The sequence below is a fragment of the Hoplias malabaricus genome, chromosome 1 (genome assembly GCF_029633855.1).
Source record: "Hoplias malabaricus isolate fHopMal1 chromosome 1, fHopMal1.hap1, whole genome shotgun sequence".
NCBI lineage: Eukaryota > Metazoa > Chordata > Actinopteri > Characiformes > Erythrinidae > Hoplias > Hoplias malabaricus.
Window position 1 is genome coordinate 80,801,133 of NC_089800.1, and position 18,792 is coordinate 80,819,924.

Here is an 18,792-nt window from a genome sequence, read left to right on the forward strand (position 1 = left end):
AAAAGGAATCGATTCATCGATCACGGTCATTTGTGAACCGGGAATCGACTCCAAACACACAGATATAACCTCTTTTCTTCAATTCGATATCGTAAAATGATATTTAAAATATACAATTTCCCACAACAAATGCCTTACAACCAAACTTTTGCAATGGCAAAACATTATTTGGCATCTTTTATTCTGAAGACGTTGACAGAGGAGATGCACACTGTGGCCAATAACATGTATAATTATTATTATCATATTTAAAACTCTCCTCTCATATAGTTTTCTACTGCCTCACTTCCTGTTGTATGGCCTGTGTGTCTTAGATAATACAGTTCTACATGAGAGTTATTCAGATGGTACAGTCCTACTTAAGGGGTGTTAGATGGTACAGACCTACCTCACCGTGTCTCAGGTGGTACAGTTCTACCTGTGACTGCTGAGTTTCCAGTATGAGCAAATGGACAGTGTGATGGAAAGTGTCCCCCCAAAGCTACCCTCTGATGGCCCATCTCAGGTTTAAAACTCTGACAACACTGCTATACCCACCTACCTTACAAGTTGTGTCTCAGAAAGTGTCCTTAATGTAAGGTAAGAAACAGACAATTACTATGTAGTATGTTAAATAATGCTGTTTTGTAATATTTTAAAGATTCTAAAAACTTATTAATTTAATTATTAAGTAATGACATATGGCATTGAGAGAAATGTTAATTATAAGTTTTATTGGGTTTATCACAGTTATTGGCATAATTAAGCATCTTTTACTGAGTTGTGTCATACTTATTCTACATTGTAGAACATGTGTGCATGTTGTATGTGTTAGAGTATAAGCAAATATTAATATTCTAGTGCCATAATAGGGAGTGTATATCTGTATGGTAGGGAGTTAGATATGTAAGATATGCCTAATTGTCTTTAAGAGTATGTTTTCCCCATTTTCTGAAGCAAAATGATGGGTAACAGCAGGTTTGAATGGCACATTTCTTTGATAAACCTAAAAATATCAGTTGAGTAATTTTATATGCAGTGTTAGGTAAGTGGTAAAAACATTCATTCATTCATTCATTATCTGTAAGGTAATGTGAGGTAAAAACAACTTTGCTTTAATGCATGATAATGACACTCATTAAGTGGTAATTTTTTCAGTGTGGGAAACATAACCCTTCCAGACACTGAAGTCAGTGGAGGGTGACATATAATCTCCCCACACCTCTGAAAAGACGAAAACGTTTCTTTGTTAGACATAAATGGCCTTGAATGGTTTTAATAGATGATGCCTCTTATCACAGCTTTAGAACGAGGCAGAGGGGCTGGGTGAGGTAGGTGAGGAAGTCATGACGGAGTTCTGGCTGATCTCAGTTCCTCTGGACAAAGCCAGTTCCCAGTCTTTGGAAAAGCTCAAACGAGCTGCAGCTAAAGCTGGCCTTGGCTCCAGCTTCAGATTCCACATCCCTGAACTGAAGGTAAGCAGTTTGTGGAGTTGGAAAGATTTGACAGAAGTATTCACATAAGTTTAAGGTGGTGTAAATGGTGCATATGGTAAGTCAGGGTCATAAGTGCACAGTGCATAACTTGAGGACATGCGTGTTGGGTTGCCACCACTAATGAAGTAATTCTCTCAGGTTTCTATCTTTCAGAATCAGCTTGTAGTTTTGTTGTACTCATTCTCACATAGACACCTTAATTCTGAATATTTCTGCGGAACAGAGATTTGTAGTGTTATTAGTGCCAGTATGTGATAAACGTGATAAATGTGCTTCTATTGTCATTGTACAAAGTAAAATAAAATGTATTTTTTGCCCATTTGTGGCTAGGACACACACACACACACACACACACACACACACAGAGCAGTGGGCAGCCATCCCCTGCATCCGAAGAGCACTTGGGGCACTTCAGTCAGGGACAGAGGGAGGAGTAAGCACTGATAAAACATGCTTCCAGTTCCAAGCCTGCTTCTCTAACTATTAGACCATGGCTGCCCCCTTTAAATTCCACACAAAATGTAAATTGTACATACAACTACTCAATGTACATGAAATACTGCATATGTAAAGAACAGTTCAGACCTTAAGAGTGGGAATTTAACAGCTACAAAACAAGCAATGCATTATATTTCTTTAATGTTTTTAATGTAATTGAATTAGTGGTCACCCCCTGCTACAATCAGTGTCCAAAAAAGTGCATTAATATTTACATGAACATGTCTTACATCTGTGTACTTTAAATAAAACTACAATTAATATATAACATAATAAAATATGACCATTTAACCCCAGGTGGGCACTCTGGATGTTTTGCTGAGCGTGGCTGATGACCTTTGCAAACTGGACTCATATACAGAAGGGTAGGGAAACACATTTCATTTGATTTAATTCGACTCGACTGGTGCATGTCAGAGAGTTTTTAGCTATAGTGTGTATCTTCTGCACACACCATCATTAAACATCTTAAGTCATATTGATTTAATTCATGAGCAAGGTGGTCATAAAATGAGATTCATAATCATATCCGTGACTGCATGGTTTAACAGTAATGGTCTGTAAGTGTTCTGTACTTTACAACACCTTGTTGGGAAATTTCACAAGCTACTGTAGTGCAATTGCCGTTAACTGAGACACTCAATCCAGCTGTCTCTCATTTCAAGTGCGACCTCACAATGTTCCATGCGTGCTTGTGTTGTGGAAACTCTGTGCTGCATTTTTCCTTCTTTTCTCCATTTCAAAACCACAAGCATGTCTGCAGACACTTCAAGCTTTTAACAGTCTATTCATGTCATATGCTGGTTATTAGTAAATTTAATCATGCTTTAAAGTCCTCTTATGAGGATTCATATCTCAAAAACAGCATTTTCCACCTTCTTTTTAACCCCAATAATTATTCATATTGTTTCTGTTACTGTATCTTTATCCGTTTCTATCTTTAAAGCTTATACATCTAATTAACATTTGTTCTGACCCCCTGCTCTATATTAATATATATATAGTACTTCCTATTACTCAGATATGCCTCTTTAAGTGGGAAATATTTCTCAGAGCCTCATCACAGTCAGTCTTTTATATTTTGTATTGTCATGAAAAGCTGTTTGACTCACTGATGTCATGTTCCACGCTTTATAAACTCTCTGTGTCACACTCTTCCCATCGTACAGTGTCATGAAGAAAACCTCTCAGTGTATGACTGAGGTCATGGAGCCAAAATCAGTGGCTGAGGTTAATAACAAACTTCTGGAGAATGCCTTGGCAAATGGAGGTATGGCCATATACACAACAGATCTAATGAGTTTATAAACCTCTAAGCTACAGCACAAAACTGTTAAGAGCTCATGAGAGAGACAGAGACAGAGAGAGAGAGAGAGAAAAAGAGAAACAGAGAGAGAGAGAGATGCCTCATTTCCACCTTCTTCACTCAGCCTGAACATATAGCAGATTTGTTTTTCCAGTGTACACTAAAATAATCAGTGCTCTGAATTTACAAAAAAAAAATGTGCAGAGAGAAAAGGCAGATAAAAATGTACTTGATAAAACAGACATTAACTGAAAAACTGTAGAAATATTAATCAGCCACATGATTAACACCACTGATAGGTGTATTTCATGACAATGATAATGTTGTTACAGTGGCACATGTAAAAAGTAAGGATCTGGATGACTTTAATAAGAGCTACATGAAGATGCTAATAATATCTGAGCGTAATAATTTGTAATTATCCTTCTGTGTTCCCTTCATAATCTTGCCAGAGCACAAGGGCCATCACAGAGTTCAACAATCGGCGTTTAAACTTTTTTTCCAAGCCTTGCGGGGTATGCCGGCATGTGTTTGCTGTTTGTGGGATGATTTGGTTTTATTTCTCCAGTCTGATGTGGCACAGAATTCATAGCATGGAGTGGTTTGTTCTCATTTAAAAAAAATATTGACTCGCTAAAGTGCTGACTCTTACTGAGGAAGGGAATGTCATGAACGATGGAGTGCATTTCAGGGTCTCTTTACATGTTCTACTGGCAATGTTTTGCTTTTGTTAATCCCATGACATTGTACTTAATATTTCAGTGGACCTGGCGGCATATGTGACAAAGTTTCAATGGGACAGAGCCAAGTACCCCACTGCCCTGGCCCTAAAAACACTTACTGAGGTTATCAACAAGGTAGACATCCTACACTGACTCTACTGACACTACGTAATGAGAACAACTCCAAATCATATCCTTAATGGCATTAATATTCATGTGTGTGTATCTGTGTTGGTGGTTGCATGTGTGTGTTTCAGCAAGTGGCTCAGGTCGAGACAGAACTGAAGTCTCGGTGCGCTGCGTACAACAGTGTGAAAGCCAGCCTGCAAGCCTTTGAGCACAAATCAGAGTGAGTGGTTTGTGGTGTCCCAACAATGATCCTAGAGACACACTGCACATTTTATGGCTTTCCCTGTTCAAACTAGAGACATTAGAAAGACTGGAACGGGTCACTGGTTAAATATAAATTGGAGAGTGCATTTTGTGTCATTGTTACACTATATGGAAGTATCACGGTTTCCTGCTTATTGGAGCTTAACATACAAACCCAAGTTACCAGTAACTCAGAAAAAGCAATTATACAAGTTACATATCTTATTCATTCCAGTCCTAGATGGACTATTTATGCTCATTCACATTAAGTCCAAAGAGAGGAAAAACTAATTTCTCTAGTATTTATTTGCTTTGTTAATGTTCATTCATTCATTCATTATCTGTAACCGCTTATCTAGTTCACGGTCGTGGTGGGCCTGGAGCCTACCCGGAATCATTGGGCGCAAGGCAGGAATACACCCTGGAGGGGGTGCCAGTCCTTCAGAGGGCAACACACACATTCACTCAAACTCTCATATCTACGGACACTTTTGAGTCACCAATCCACCTACCAACGTGTGGGGTTTTTTTGGACCATGGGAGGAAACTAGAGCACCTGGAGGAAACCCACACAGACACAGGGAGAACACACCACACTCCTCACAGACAGTCACCCGGAGGAAACCCCCACAGACACAGGGAGAACACACCACACTCCTCACAGACAGTCACCCGGAGAAAACCCCCACAGACACAGGGAGAACACACCACACTCATCACAGACAATCACCCGGAGGATGTAGTCTTCTATGGAGCGAGAGTGGAAACGTCCCACTGTGTGTACAGACTATTTAGTAACAATTAAATTTGTTTATTCATGGAGCAGGGAGGTTTGTAAAATGTGAGGAACAGCGTGTCTCCAGGAAATGGAGAAGTGAGTTATATCATTCTTATATCATAGCAAGCATTTTTCACATATTTAAGTATAAACAGCACTGACTGTTTAAATTCACCAGGGGAAGTCTTCAAACACGCATATTGACTGGGATTGTGAAGAAGGAGGACTTGGTCCTGAACTCAGAGTATCTGACCACGCTGTTGGTTGTGGTACCCAGGTCAGTATGTGTCAAAGTTTACACTGCATTTTCAATGGGGTTTTTGGATGGAAGAGCCTTATTAGATATTTTATTACACCTGTTCAGGGGTCTCACTATACGGGCTCCTCTAGTTGTTGGAGGTCGTGTGGCTCACATGAAGCCAACCAATTCCCATTGTTTTGGGAGGGAGGGAGGTTTATTCAGAACTAGTGAACATATTCAAGACAGAGATTACTTTAAATTGGGCTTAAATTTAGGCTTCTTCATTCAACATTAACACACACTAAATCAAAATATTTATTTGGAACACTGAGGGTAGCTGCTAGAAAAGCAGTTACAGGAAAATGGCTCAAGCCAAATACTCCCTCTATTGAGAGTTGATACGATATACTTTTTTGAAATTTTTGTAATGGAAAGATTAACTTTTCCCATTAGGCTTCAAGATAATACATTTGAGGAAATTTGGGAGAAATGGAAAAAGTATATGAAACGACCTTCCTTTGATGATCCTTCCTATGCTTTAACGCATATTTATTTTGTTATGCATTGATTTTATTTAAAGATGAAAGAAGAGAAAGAAGGAAAGAAGGAACTTACCAACACCCCAAATTCTGTTTTTGAGTTCTTTTGAAAAAAGAAAGGTCTAAACTATTGTCACATGTTTAAACTGTTATTATCTGTTTGGAGATGTGACTCTTAATAAAGAAAAAGTTAACACTGATTAAGCAATGTAAACTGCTGATGTATTAGTGTTATTCATTTTTAGTTTCTTCCATTAAGTAGACACCAGCTCTTCTTTACAGATTTATGACAGCAGCAATACGCTGTTTATTTGGAAATATTCTACACGGCTTTGATTGCTTTTTGAATCCAATCTGTCGTCACTTTGGCAAACAAGCCTTTTTCTTTTGTGGGCAAATGGTGACTCAATTAGTGGTGCAGTCTATTTGTCTAATTCATCTACTGCTTAGACTCTGCTACAATGTACCTTTACAGGTCAGGCGAAAAGCTGTGGGTTAACACCTATGAATCAATGTCCGAGTTTGTGGTTCCTCGCTCCAGCAGGTCAGTGTTTTCTTGCTTTCCTCAGTGGTTTGCTCATCGTGACTGCAGTGCCGCTCACCTACTTTGCTTTAGTCCTGGGTTTGAAGGTTAAATTCACACCAGTATAAAGTTACTGATGGAAAGCAAGAGTTTGTCTCACCACAGTCTGGAAGCCAGTATCCTTCTCATTGGCTCTAATTGCCCCAATTTACTTCCTCCTCTGCAGTCAGCCTCAGCAGAGTTGGTTGTCTGATAGCCTGCTGTTAAACCTGGTAGTTTGCTTTTAAAATATATTAACGGATCCCGTATTCAACCGCAGTATGTATCTGTGTACCAGTGTGTACCATAAAGCACTTAGTTGAATCTAAATGGTAAATATTCAGTTTGAAATGCATATCACAACCTTTACCCATGTCCAGTGTACAGGTACGTATAGCAGACTTCAGCTAATTTAACATTCCTTTACACTGGATAATTAAACTTTAAATGTTTCTGAATAATTCCACAATTGAATATACAAATGATTGATTTGAAAACAGCAGTGGTGATAGGAACCAGACATCTGGTGTTGGAAAGCTTTTTTGGAATGGTCATTGTGTTTCACAGGAAGTTGCTAGAAGAAGAGGATGATGGGATTTTCACAGTAACACTTTTCAAAAAAGCTGTCAGTGAATTCAAAGCCAATGCCAGTAAGCACAAGTGAGTAAACACATATCATCCTGCACCTGTCTGTGAAATAATTTTGGAAATCTGAAAAAAAAAAACACGCCAATATATATTATCAATATCAATATATTATCAATAAATAATGGATCCCCATTAGATTCACAGTGCGAGAATTCAACTTAGAGGAAGCGGAACGGCAAAAACAAGAGATGGGCCGTCTTCGTAAAGACAAAAAAGAACAGTATGTGAGTAACAAACAAATGTCTAAACTGTATTTACAGTATACCTATAACAATTTTACATATAAGGAATACATTTCTTGACTCTTTTGAAGCCCTATGAAACTATGTTGTCACAGAATATTTGATTGTATTAAGTTTTATGAGGGATTACATTGTTATGTGGAAGGCTACTGACCACTATTGGCAAATGATTAGAAACTGATAAAATGTTTTGAATCCAGATTTTCGGTGTTGCAGTGTGAGAAGAGTCATGTTCTGAATTATCTTAAAGGCTAAGCACCACTTAATGAACCTCAATGAATATTTCACATTTTTTAGTTACTGACATATATAAGTATGAATTAAAATGAAAATAGCAGCTTAATTTGCTTTAAAACTGTCAATTTTATTAAACTGACGGAAAAACCCGAGCTCGCTACGGAAATTATTGAACGCAACCGTGACGTCACTGGTGGACAACAGCTGAACAACGCCGCGGTAAAACACCGTTATGACTGACTTGGAATGCGAATTTTCTAGTGCTGGTTCTTCAGATTCCAATGATATTCCGACACTATAAACCTCCGTAATGCAACTAGCATACGAAGCCTAGTATAATCTGAGCCACCGGGTTTAGCGAGTCAAGCTAACGTTAACTAACACCAACTAAAACAGGCGAAGTAAGTGTCCTTACCCTGTTTACCTCCATGTTACAGAGGCTCTTGAACACCTTTCGTTGGTGTCCTTACATGCCCATATTGTTGGAAAAGCGCCAGTGAAATGAGCTACAGATAACGGAGTGAGCGGATGGTCCTTTCCAAAGTGCCCGTTTAAAGTTGACAAATGTAGTCCATTTTCTGGATATTTTGGGATCTTTGGGCCATTTGTTCACAGATGTCCCACTGTACATTGAATGATTGCAGCCAAAAACAACACACATTTTCGTCATTTTGCATTAAATTAAGTGCAGCTTCTAGAGTTGTTGTCCACCATCTACGTCACAGGCAAGACGCCTATTAGAGTTTCCCAACACCGGTGGTGGTGGGGGGGGACCAACGATCTTTTAAACCTTATTCCTTGAATTAGTAATAAATAACATGTTTTCTGTCCATCAATAAACACAAGTTAGGAACTCAGATTCCACTGTATTTATTTGTTTGACACTTTCATAGAGCTGGTGCTTAGCCTTTAATGTTGCTGAATTTATCAAATAATTGCATTTTCAAATAACCCATTGTTGACAGGGAACATTTGTGCGCTGGCTTAAAGTGAATTTCAGTGAGGTGTTTGTGGCATGGATCCACATCAAAGCCCTAAGAATATTCGCAGAGTCAGTTCTCAGGTAAATATTTTGACATAAAAATCAAAGAATTGCCATATACTTTAAGAAAATCTTTTCTGTAAAAGCATTGTAAAAGGGTTGTAATTGTGGGTCAGGTATGGTCTGCCAGTCAGCTTTCAGGCTCTTCTGCTGCAGCCAGAAAAGAAGCATGTGAAGCAGCTGAGAGAAGTGCTCAGCTCCTTATTTACACACTTGGACCCTACAGATGCATCAAGCAAATCTGATGTGAGAACTTGTTATAATTTGCTCCAGTTCAGAGAACAGTTTTGAAGGACTACTTCTTTACAGAATTAAAGTGTGTGTTCTTTGGCTTCTAGGTGGGGCTGGACCAGGAGGTTATGGGATTCAACACAGGACAGCAGGATTATTACTCCTACATCTGTTACTCCATCAGCATTAACCTGCTGGACACCAGCTAGCAGTCAGCTATAGACTAAACCACAAGAGACTCTCTTCTCGTACTCAGTCGACTTGGGAAAAAGCTTCAAAAAGAATATAACACTACTACCGAGTCTTTTTTTCAGTTGTACTGGTGTGAGACAGGCTTAAACGTTGATTAAACATGAACCAGTATGTGTTCCAGCATTTTCAATGTATGATCTCCATTTATATTTATCAAGACAACATGTCTTTTTCTGATTTTCAAGGATTTGCTTTGTAAATCTACGCAAATACATGTAAAATAAATATATCTGAATAAACGAGTTTCAATATCAAACCCATGGAAGCATTGCTTTCTAGTGCTCCCTAGTGGTAGACCTGTAGTAGTACTGAAAACCTGAATGCAATCAGAATTGGAAAAGAATTTTATTCAAACTCAGTAGCCATTTAAATTTAACAGACATGGTGCTAAATAAAGAAGACAGTATTAAATTCATACTTTTCCTGAAATACCGCACAGACTTGCACCAAACTTGATGACATGTACTTGATGCCCATCCCAAATCCAAACAGATAAAGCTACACACCCCATTAAATGAATTTGCAGTGTATTTTCCATGTGCTTCACAACAAAAACGTTCTCTTCCATAGGAGAGGAATTTCAGTATAAAAAAAAAAGGGCTTGAATAAGAACAGCTTTGGGGCGGCTCACATGGTTCTCACAACTCATCTTTTTCTAAATCATCCAAGTCCACATCACTGAGATCAATTTCATCTTCCTCTGGAAGCTGTGAATAAAATTGTGAACTTGAATTAGCAAAGAAAATATTTAAAACAGATTAAAATAAATAAATAAACAAATAAGAAAAAAATTTATTAGAAACTAACAAAAACAACAGGTGTGGAATGTGTGGCTTTGTGTAACATCTTTAGTCTCTGAGATCATATATAAGCTTTTAATTAAACTTAAATCTGTGAGACAAATCCATCTATAAACATTTAGTTAATAGCTTAACTGTACTCTTCAATAACTGGGAAAAATCCACTTCAAATGTGGAATGAGTGGCATTTGTCAACAGCCCATTTAGAGATGTCAGAATGAGCTCACCTGGCCATCCTTGCCATCCCAGGCTTCTGCAGTGTGAATGTTTGGTAATGCTCCTCCTCCTACTGGAGAAGTTGACCCACGGCCAAAAGACAAATCCCTGATATAAAGAAAAAAAAATGGTTTCCCATAAGGATCAAGCACACTGCATTTTTGCCACAGTATTAAAGATTAAGATAATACACAAACCTAAGGAACTCGTGGATGCCAGTCTCACTGAAAGAGCCCTTCAGCAGGGAAAACTTCATTTTGCGAGCATTGATGGCAGCCATAGCTGGGTAGCCAAAGCCACCAATGCCCAGAGAGGACTCCAGGTCCATCTGAGCACCAGCCTCAGTCCACAGCCATCTACAGATAGAGATACGGAGAATTAAGATAACCAGATCTTAAATGGGACCAAAATCCAATCTCTAAACTATAACTCAAAGTTAAGAAATCTTAACTTTGAATGTAGTTAAATATAGCCATGGTTAATTTAATTAACCTTAATTTAACTAAGTAGTATACAGGAGGTCCTCGGGTTACATCAGTCCCGAGTTACGATGTTTCGTGGTTACGACACATCTCCCGTTTACTGTGTAAACCCTTGTTTCAACTTAAGTGGTTTTGCGTTGTAAACGTCGTAACGCGAACTTCGTGTTTGGTGTGCGCGGCGGAAGAATACACGGTTACGCGGCTCGGGACCGAGGAGGATAGGTGTTAGGATAGGATAAGTGCTTACAGTATGTTATTTACGTATAGTATGTATGTATGTTCCGACTTAAACCGAAAATCGGTTTACGACGCGACGTAGGAACGGAACAAAGTCGTAAGTCGAGGACCCCCTGTATCTGTTTTTATTTTCGTTAGGAATTTGTGAGGGGGTGGGGACGAAAAACAAAAAACCTTTAGATAAATATTTATGTCCAACAATGACATTATGTAAATTTACACCATAAAAATTCAATACAAACATAGGACACAAACCCCCATATCTTCTTCTTATATTTCTCAGCCATGTTCTTCATCACTTCCAAATAGCCGTTTCTTCCTGATGCACCTAAGAGGATAATTAAATATACAGTAAGTCTGCAAATCTAAAGAGACTTAAGTTTGTTCAGTGCAGCCTGAGAAAAGTATTTAAGAAAACTACAGCATGCATTCGCATTTCCTGCACTTCATTTGGCTGGGTCCCATCTTCAGTGTGGAGGGAGGTACCTGTGTCAAGAATGTGAGGGAGCACTGCTACAATACACAGCTGATTCTCATCACAGGTCGTCTTGAAAATGTCCTGGTTAAGAATCTGGGGAACACAAGTCGATAAAGGACAGTCAGTTACAAGAACTACAACAAAAACTGTACTTTTCAGATCTTTCAAGAGAAGAAAATGTTTGCCAACAAGCACTAAAGTTTAGAATACTGAAATACCCAGCACAATTATCCAAATATATACACGGAATGGATTAAACCTTCAGGTTGAAACAGAAAAACACAGCAGACGTACCTCATGAACCTCAGGTGGAGGAGCATTTGCAGAGAACAGGTTCATGGCTTGGGCCACAATATCAGCCCTAGTCCTTCCTCCTTCATAATCCTCTGGTTCCTCTCCTTTACTGAATATTTTAATTGTGGGAAATCCACGAATCTGAAAAGACAGCAGCCTTCATTTTTATGACACAATTAAAAACATTGTGTTACATTGCATACATTTGATCTGGTATGTTATGGTTTCACACTGCATTTTAGTGAGTGGACTATATCCTGTCATCATCACCTACGTGGGCTGCATCTCCCCATAATTAACACTGACTGGTTTGTAGTAGGGGCGGCATGGTGGGCAGGTAGTGTCGCAGGGGCCTAGAGGTTGTGCGTTCAATTCCCACTCTGGGTGACTGTCTGTGAGGAATGAGGTGTGTTCTCCCTGTGTCTGTGTGGGTTTCCTCTGGGTGCTCCGGTTTCCTCCCACAGTCAAAAAACACACGTTGGTAGGTGGATTGGCGACTCAAAAGTGACCATAGGTGTGAGTGTGTGTGTGTGTGTGTGTGTGAATGTGTGAGAGTGTGTGTTGCCTTGTGAAGGCTGGCGCCCCCTCCAGGGTGTATTCCTGCCTTGCGCCCAATGATTCCAGGTAGGCTCTGGACCCACCGTGACCCTGAACTGGATAAGCGCTTACAGATAATGAATGAATGAATGGTCTGTTGTACGTGCTGCATGCGTGAATGAAAAAAATAATTTCTAATATTTGCTATTACTACTCATTTGTTGCTCAGATCAAGACATATATGAGACACAAACCTATAGATTGCTTTTGCAATTTCATACTATTTATTTAGCAGCTTCTTATTCACTTGACCAGTTCCACCTTAAACGGTTGAACTCATTTCACAGGCTGATTAATGCTGCATCCCGGTTGAACTTTACTTTCTATACTAACTCCCTACTGAATGCCTTTTTAAAAACGATGCGGTTTATGTTATATTCTATGTAGTGTGATGTTGTGCACTTTGGGATAAAGCAGAAGTAACACAGTGAGAATCACAGGTGTTTAAACATTAGGTAAATCTTCAATTTCCATGCAGAATTTACTATTTCAGCAGTCTAGCCACTGTGTTTGGGAGTGTACTTACGCCATAACGACTGGCCAGTCCTTGATGCACAGTAGCATCCACAGCACCCAGTTTCACTTTGCCTTTAGTCTGCTCTTTGACTTCTGTTGCTGCTGCAGTCCACTCTGGCTCAAGGCTGTGAGAGTACAGATATTATTTATAGGATGCTTATAAGTTTAATTGAAATTTGTGTTGTGTGCGTTTGTGTGGATAGACTCACTTCTTGCAGTGACCACACCAAGGAGCAAAGAATTCAACCAGCCACACCTCATCTCCGTTTAGCACCAGTCTGTCAAAATTATCATCCGTCAGCTCCACCACATCTTTCTTATTGCCTGCTCCACCTCCTCCACCACCCTGAAAACAAACAGCTTTGCTCATTTACATAATACATATCAGACCTTTTGATATTATTTAAAAAAAAAAATTACTTTAAAAGACATGCTAACATTTACATTGAGTGAATGAATACTGACCAACAGAAGTGGTCTAAAATTACGAGAACTATAGAATATTTTCAAAATTCAAGACACTACAAAAGTCAGATATTAAAATCAGAAAAACAGATATTAACAAATAAAGGAAATAAAGAATAAAATAAATTTTATATAACATGTTAAAAAAATCTAAACGAATTTCACTCCAATTTCTACTTTAACGGTGTGAAATTTCACTTTATTTAAGAAAACCTATTTTATATAATAGGTTATGACTTATAGGTCTTTTAATTTGCAACTGCTATATATGGAACATTTGATTTAAAAAATAATAATAATAAAATGTAAATAAATGTGGTATACCTGTCTACTTTGGCCAGAGCCTCCGGTCCGTCCACTCAATCTGTCCTTCACCAAAGCGCGCAGCGCTGTCATGGCTCCTTCTACTATGTCTTTACTTGTACGACCACCTGACCAGAGGAGGAGGAAGAGTGAGGAATTACCAAAAAACAATCATAGATACTCATTCATCGTCTGTAAGCGCTTATCCAGTTCAGGGTTGCCAGATGGGTCTGGAGCCTGCACGGAATCACTGGGCACAAGGCAGGAACACACCCTGGAGGGGACACTAGTCCTTCATAGGGCCACACACACACACACACATTTTTTTGAGTCACCAATCCACCTACCAATGCGTATTTTTGAACTGTGAGAGGAAACCCTCGCGGACATGGGGAGAACACACCAAATTCCTCAAAGACAGTCATCAAGAGCAGGACTTGAACCCACAACCTCCAGGTTCCTGGAGTTGTGTGACTGCGACAGTACCTGCTGCACCACCATAAATATAATTTAAATAAAAATATATTGTGAAAGAATTTTAGGGCCACATCGCCCACCCAGAATCATTGGGCACAAGGCAGGAACACATCCTGGAGAGGGCACCAGTCCTTCACAGGGCCACACACACACACACAAACACTTTTTGAGTTGCCAATCCACCTACCAAATGTATGTTTTTGGACTGTGGGAGGAAACAGAAGAACCCAAATGAACACACCACACAGACAGTCCCCCGGAGCAAACCCACGCAGACACAGGGAGAACACACCACACTCCTCACAGACAGTCACCCGGAGGAAACCCACGCAGATACAGGGAGAACACACCACACTCCTCACAGACAGTCACCCGGAGGAAACCCACACAGACACAGGGAGAACACAACAAACTCCTCACAGACAGTCACCCGGTGCGTGACTTGAACCCACAACCTACAGGTCCCTGGAGCTGTGTGACTGCGACACTACCTGCTGCACCACCATGCCGCCCTAATTATAGATATATATTACAAAAAAATATCTATGTATGTACCTAATGATACAGAGCGATGTGGAACCTCATGAAGAATGGAATGTGAAAAGATTATCAGTAACAATTACAATATCAGCTTAAATTAAAATAATAACTACCTTGGTAATCCTCAGGTTTTTTTTTATCAGCTCCAAAGATTTTAATGGTAGGAAAGCCCCTGATGCCATATTGACTGCCTAGAGACTTGTGCTGGTCTGCATCCACAGCTCCAACCTTTACAATGCCCTGGAAATCAAAAGGAAGCTCCGTTACTCAAATGGACAGGGCAATGGAGATATCAGGCTGGCTTTAGGCATAAGACATTACCTTCAAGGCAGTAGCAGCTTTCTTCCAGTCAGGTGTAAGTCTCTGGCAGTGACCACACCTGTGGGGACAAACACACTGAGAAAGTGCAGCACAAGACATCCTGAAAATGACCAATCAGCAGCCGTGTTCTGGGTGCCCCTCCTTATTCTCACACATTCCCCTGATAATAAACCGCTTCATCGATAAAGATTCAGATGCCCGAAAAAGACTCACCAGGGTGCGTAGAACTCGATCAGCCAAAGACTGTCACTCTGCAAAACCTGGGTGTTGAAGTTAGAGGGATTGAGCTCAACCACATCATCGCTGGCTGTGTAGAATCCGTGTACAGCAAGGATGAGGGCAGAGACCAGAACAGCTGGATAGAGAGCGAGAGAGTGTTACACATGCATGAATAACCTCTGCTTTCTAAACCCCAGTAAGATGGTTATGAAACATGTTTTCAGTCAGCTGCTGAAACATCAACATCAATATTTTGTGTTATATATTAAACACAAAAAACGCTCTAATATGCACATCAGACCAGGTTCAGGTATCACTACGGTCTATTAACGTCTCCTGAGTCTAAGTGGCCAAAATCAAGAACCTTGTTAAGTGAAATAAGTAGTGATAACTCCACAAATCAGTATTTTTCAGATTAGCCAGAGAACCTAAAGCCAAAGTCAAGCCTGTGCAGTAGAAACAGAGCTGAGGGAGATGGGCAATCCTCAACTACGGGCTTAAGCTGCCTATCACTAACTAACTTGGTGGAATTTTCCCCACAATTTCTCAGCCAAAAGACATAAGCCCAAATGTTCTGCTCTCTTCTAAATGAACACCCAGTAAACAAGGAACGTCCCTGGACGTTCAAAAATAGTTCTAAAAGTAGTCTGTCCGTCAAGGACATATTTTAAACGTCGATGGACGTCCAAAATCCATCTTAATAAGTTAGTTAAGTGGTGACCAATCGATAACGTCAGTGGACGTCCACAATGCGTTTTTAATACAAGTAATTTATTTCGGGACCAATTAATAACGTCAATTGACGTCCAAGATACGTCTAATAGTCGTCTTTTCAATGTCTGTGTTTGGACGTCTTTTCAACTTTCATTTTCAACCTTAAGAGAACGTTGATTAGACGGCAGTCATTACGTTATTTCAACGTTGAATCAACGGTTAAATGTCTACTGGGCAGGTTTGACTTTGGGCTTAAGTTATTTAGATAAACTGGTTAGTGGAACAGATTTGTGAAACAAAAGCAACTCCAAATATTACAGAGCCTTGTTGGGGAAATTTGTAAGTAAATTAAGGCGTGCAAGTTACTTAATAATGTGTGGGAACTACATCCTACAGCTTTGAAACGCAGATATCTCGTCCCCACACTTTGTTAAACCGTTTGCATGCCTTGATTTGAATGTCAGCAACAGTGGCCCGTAAAATATATTGGTTGCGCGTGGTCTTTCCACACTTGTGTCGTTAGGTCCATGAAATGTACTTGACATAATTAAACTATTATCCAACTACAGTAAGGTCTCTGTCACCAAGCAAAGCTAGCAAGTGTTTGAATTTAAACAAAATCACTAATTCCTATTACTAAGCTAGTGAGAACGTTGTAATGAGTAGTCAAGTCTTAATAACATACCGTGTAAAAGCCTCATCTCTGCCGCTGAAAAGACCCTGTGCCTCTGATCTGAATGAAGAACCCGCCGCAGTTTAATGGTGTTTCTCAGAGGGAACCGAAACTCACCGTGTCTGGCGCTGATTGGTTTAGAACACAGCCTTTCCCCGAATCAACCAATCAGGCGCTTACATGCGTTCCGAACTCTGAACCAATTGCACGCTTTGGAACAGAATGAATCCGTTCCAAATGCTTCCCTCGTTCACTCGATCCCTGTCCCCTAGCTAAAAATTTGGTAATTTAGCAACCACCATTAAGACTCAGTGGCGCCCATATCCGGCTATTTCATTAATTTTCAAATTTCCTCTAGATTTCGAAGTAAATAAAAAAAAAAAACAGTCACCTAAACTCTAAGCTATTCACAATAAATAAATAAATAAACAAATAAAGAGTTCTTAACAGCTGTTAAGGGACTGTTAATCATTTACAGTTATTTTAAGCTGTCCAAGCTTAATCTCTATACCACTGACCTCTTTAACTCAATCATTTGGTCACACGTTTATTTCCAGACAGTATTGTGTCTATTTTGTACCACTATATAATGTACAATCTTTATACATTAGTGTCGCTTATATATATCGCTGCCTCAAAAATGAAAAAAGCTTTTACACTAGGGGGATCAGACGTCCTCTTTTCGGGACCTAAAGAATGCGCCAAAAATCGCCAAAAATGTCCGGGATATTGCCGTCCACAGACTTCCCCCGTCCCAATTCCTACAATAAGCTCTTTTCCCTTCCTTGAAGTGTGCACTTTGATGACGTTGTGGGTGAGCACAAGGGGCGCGAGGGATCTAGTGTTCAAGGGGTCGGAGCTGAGAGCAGAAATGCGATACACTTCGCCACGCGCACCTTCTTGTGTTGTTTACATCACTACGCTTTAAACACAGTTTTCATCCGAGTTCCGATCTAAACCACAGTGGTTTACTGGAGCCTCGGACAGAAATGTGTTGAAAGTAGTTGAGTTAAGTTATCTTAGTCTCATCTTCGTATTTGGAAGCGTTTCTGTGCCAAAGGAGCCTTTCATTTCTGCACTTCTTTACAAATCTGAAAGTTGTCTCTTCTGTTCCTGTCACGACACAAATACACGGTCACACATGACCGTTATTACCTTCTGAAGAGTTAATCAAGTTAAATCTGCGCAGCTTTTCTGTTTAACATTAACTTTACATAACTAGCTAAATGTCTGGATCCCAGCAAAGCTCTCCCAGTAAACGTTGAAACAACGTAATGACAAATCAACGTTCTCTTAAGGTTGAAAATGAAAGTTGAAAAGAGATTGAAAAGACGACTATTAGACGTATTTTGGACGTCCACTGACGTTAATAATTGGTCCCGAAATAAATTACTTGTATAAAACGCATTGTGGACGTCCACTGACGTTATTGATTGGTCACCACTTCATAACTAACTTATTAAGATGGATTATGGACGTCCATTGACGTTTAAAATATGTCCTTGACGGACAGACTACTTTTAGACCCATTTTGAACGTCCAGGGACGTTTCTTGTTTACTGGGCTGGTCATTTATCAAGTGGGTGATAAAATGTGGTGCTTGCTTTTAGGAACGTTTAAAAAACACAGTTAAAAGGTCAATTCGTCAGTTTCTGTCATGATCATGAGCTTTCTGGTGTAAACAATTCGCTTTAATACAGGACTTCAGTTTTGTAGTTTGATATGAAAATGACAGAAAATAACAGGCTTTCAACGATAATAAACCAACGGTGTAAGATAATGAACCAACTCCCCTTTCTACTGAGGATATAAAATTATGATATATCTATGAAAACCACATGTATTTATGAATTTAACTGTATTTGTACAAATTACAGACCGCGAGACACAGATTGAGATGTATTCATTTGTGAATAGGGAAACATATTTGTGACTTATGTTTAAATTGTGGATTAACATTTACACATTTGTACAGTATTCTGAGACTAATCTCTCTCCATATTCTCCCTCCCCATCCCAAAGCACTCACAGGCAGTCGATCTCCCAGTTAGTGATGTGCGAACGAACCGGTTCAAAGAGCCGGCTCTTGTAAGTGAACGAAGAGAGCCGGTTCCCGTCTAAGACCGAGCCATTTTTTTCTAAGGCTTGTCCTTCAACCAATCAGAGAACAACAAGCAAGTTCCAACCCTCTAACCCTCCAAGCGGAGACGCTTGGTTTTCCTGAATGCCAATCTGCCTTCCAAAAAATAGTTGAAGAAAATGTTAAATTGTTGTTTTAATCACTACCGTTGAATGCTGCTGTTTTGCTCTTTGCA

The 18,792-nt window shown here is 39.6% G+C and overlaps 2 protein-coding genes across 2 annotated transcripts; one reads left to right on the forward strand and one right to left on the reverse strand.

Annotated features, from left to right (window-relative positions):
- The first annotated feature begins 1,325 nt into the window (after positions 1-1,325).
- atp6v1c2 (ATPase H+ transporting V1 subunit C2) lies at positions 1,326-9,139 on the forward strand. Its single transcript, XM_066641500.1, has 12 exons — positions 1,326-1,454; positions 2,271-2,338; positions 3,143-3,243; positions 4,042-4,136; positions 4,259-4,350; positions 5,330-5,428; positions 6,407-6,475; positions 7,061-7,153; positions 7,278-7,365; positions 8,586-8,683; positions 8,779-8,908; positions 9,001-9,139. Exons 1-12 carry the CDS (start codon positions 1,326-1,328, stop codon positions 9,100-9,102), a joined length of 1,164 nt encoding a protein of 387 aa, XP_066497597.1. The 3' UTR covers positions 9,103-9,139.
- A 343-nt stretch (positions 9,140-9,482) lies between these two features.
- Positions 9,483-16,640, reverse strand: LOC136709493 (protein disulfide-isomerase A6-like). The gene is made up of 13 exons (XM_066684770.1): positions 16,490-16,640; positions 15,085-15,226; positions 14,872-14,929; positions 14,664-14,790; positions 13,555-13,661; positions 12,975-13,111; positions 12,776-12,890; positions 11,653-11,793; positions 11,367-11,451; positions 11,136-11,208; positions 10,359-10,517; positions 10,173-10,269; positions 9,483-9,852 (listed from the first exon to the last, which is right to left on the reverse strand). Exons 1-13 carry the CDS (start codon positions 16,503-16,505, stop codon positions 9,784-9,786), a joined length of 1,326 nt encoding a protein of 441 aa, XP_066540867.1. The 5' UTR covers positions 16,506-16,640; the 3' UTR covers positions 9,483-9,783.
- Between the last annotated feature and the right edge of the window lie 2,152 nt (positions 16,641-18,792).

Bases quoted from the DNA above. Each gene is read 5' to 3' on its own strand.
- LOC136709493 (XM_066684770.1), bottom strand. The intron at 11,794-12,775 runs GTAAGTACACTC...CTGTCTTTTCAG, and splicing joins GACTGGCCAGTCGTTATGGC to ATTCGTGGATTTCCCACAAT. The intron at 10,518-11,135 runs GTTTGTGTCCTA...CTCTATCTGTAG, and splicing joins TATAAGAAGAAGATATGGGG to ATGGCTGTGGACTGAGGCTG.
- atp6v1c2 (XM_066641500.1), top strand. From the start codon at position 1,326: ATGACGGAGTTCTGGCTGATCTCAGTTCCTCTGGACAAAGCCAGTTCC. The intron at 5,429-6,406 runs GTCAGTATGTGT...GTACCTTTACAG, and splicing joins CTGTTGGTTGTGGTACCCAG to GTCAGGCGAAAAGCTGTGGG. The intron at 7,154-7,277 runs GTGAGTAAACAC...GATCCCCATTAG, and splicing joins GCCAATGCCAGTAAGCACAA to ATTCACAGTGCGAGAATTCA.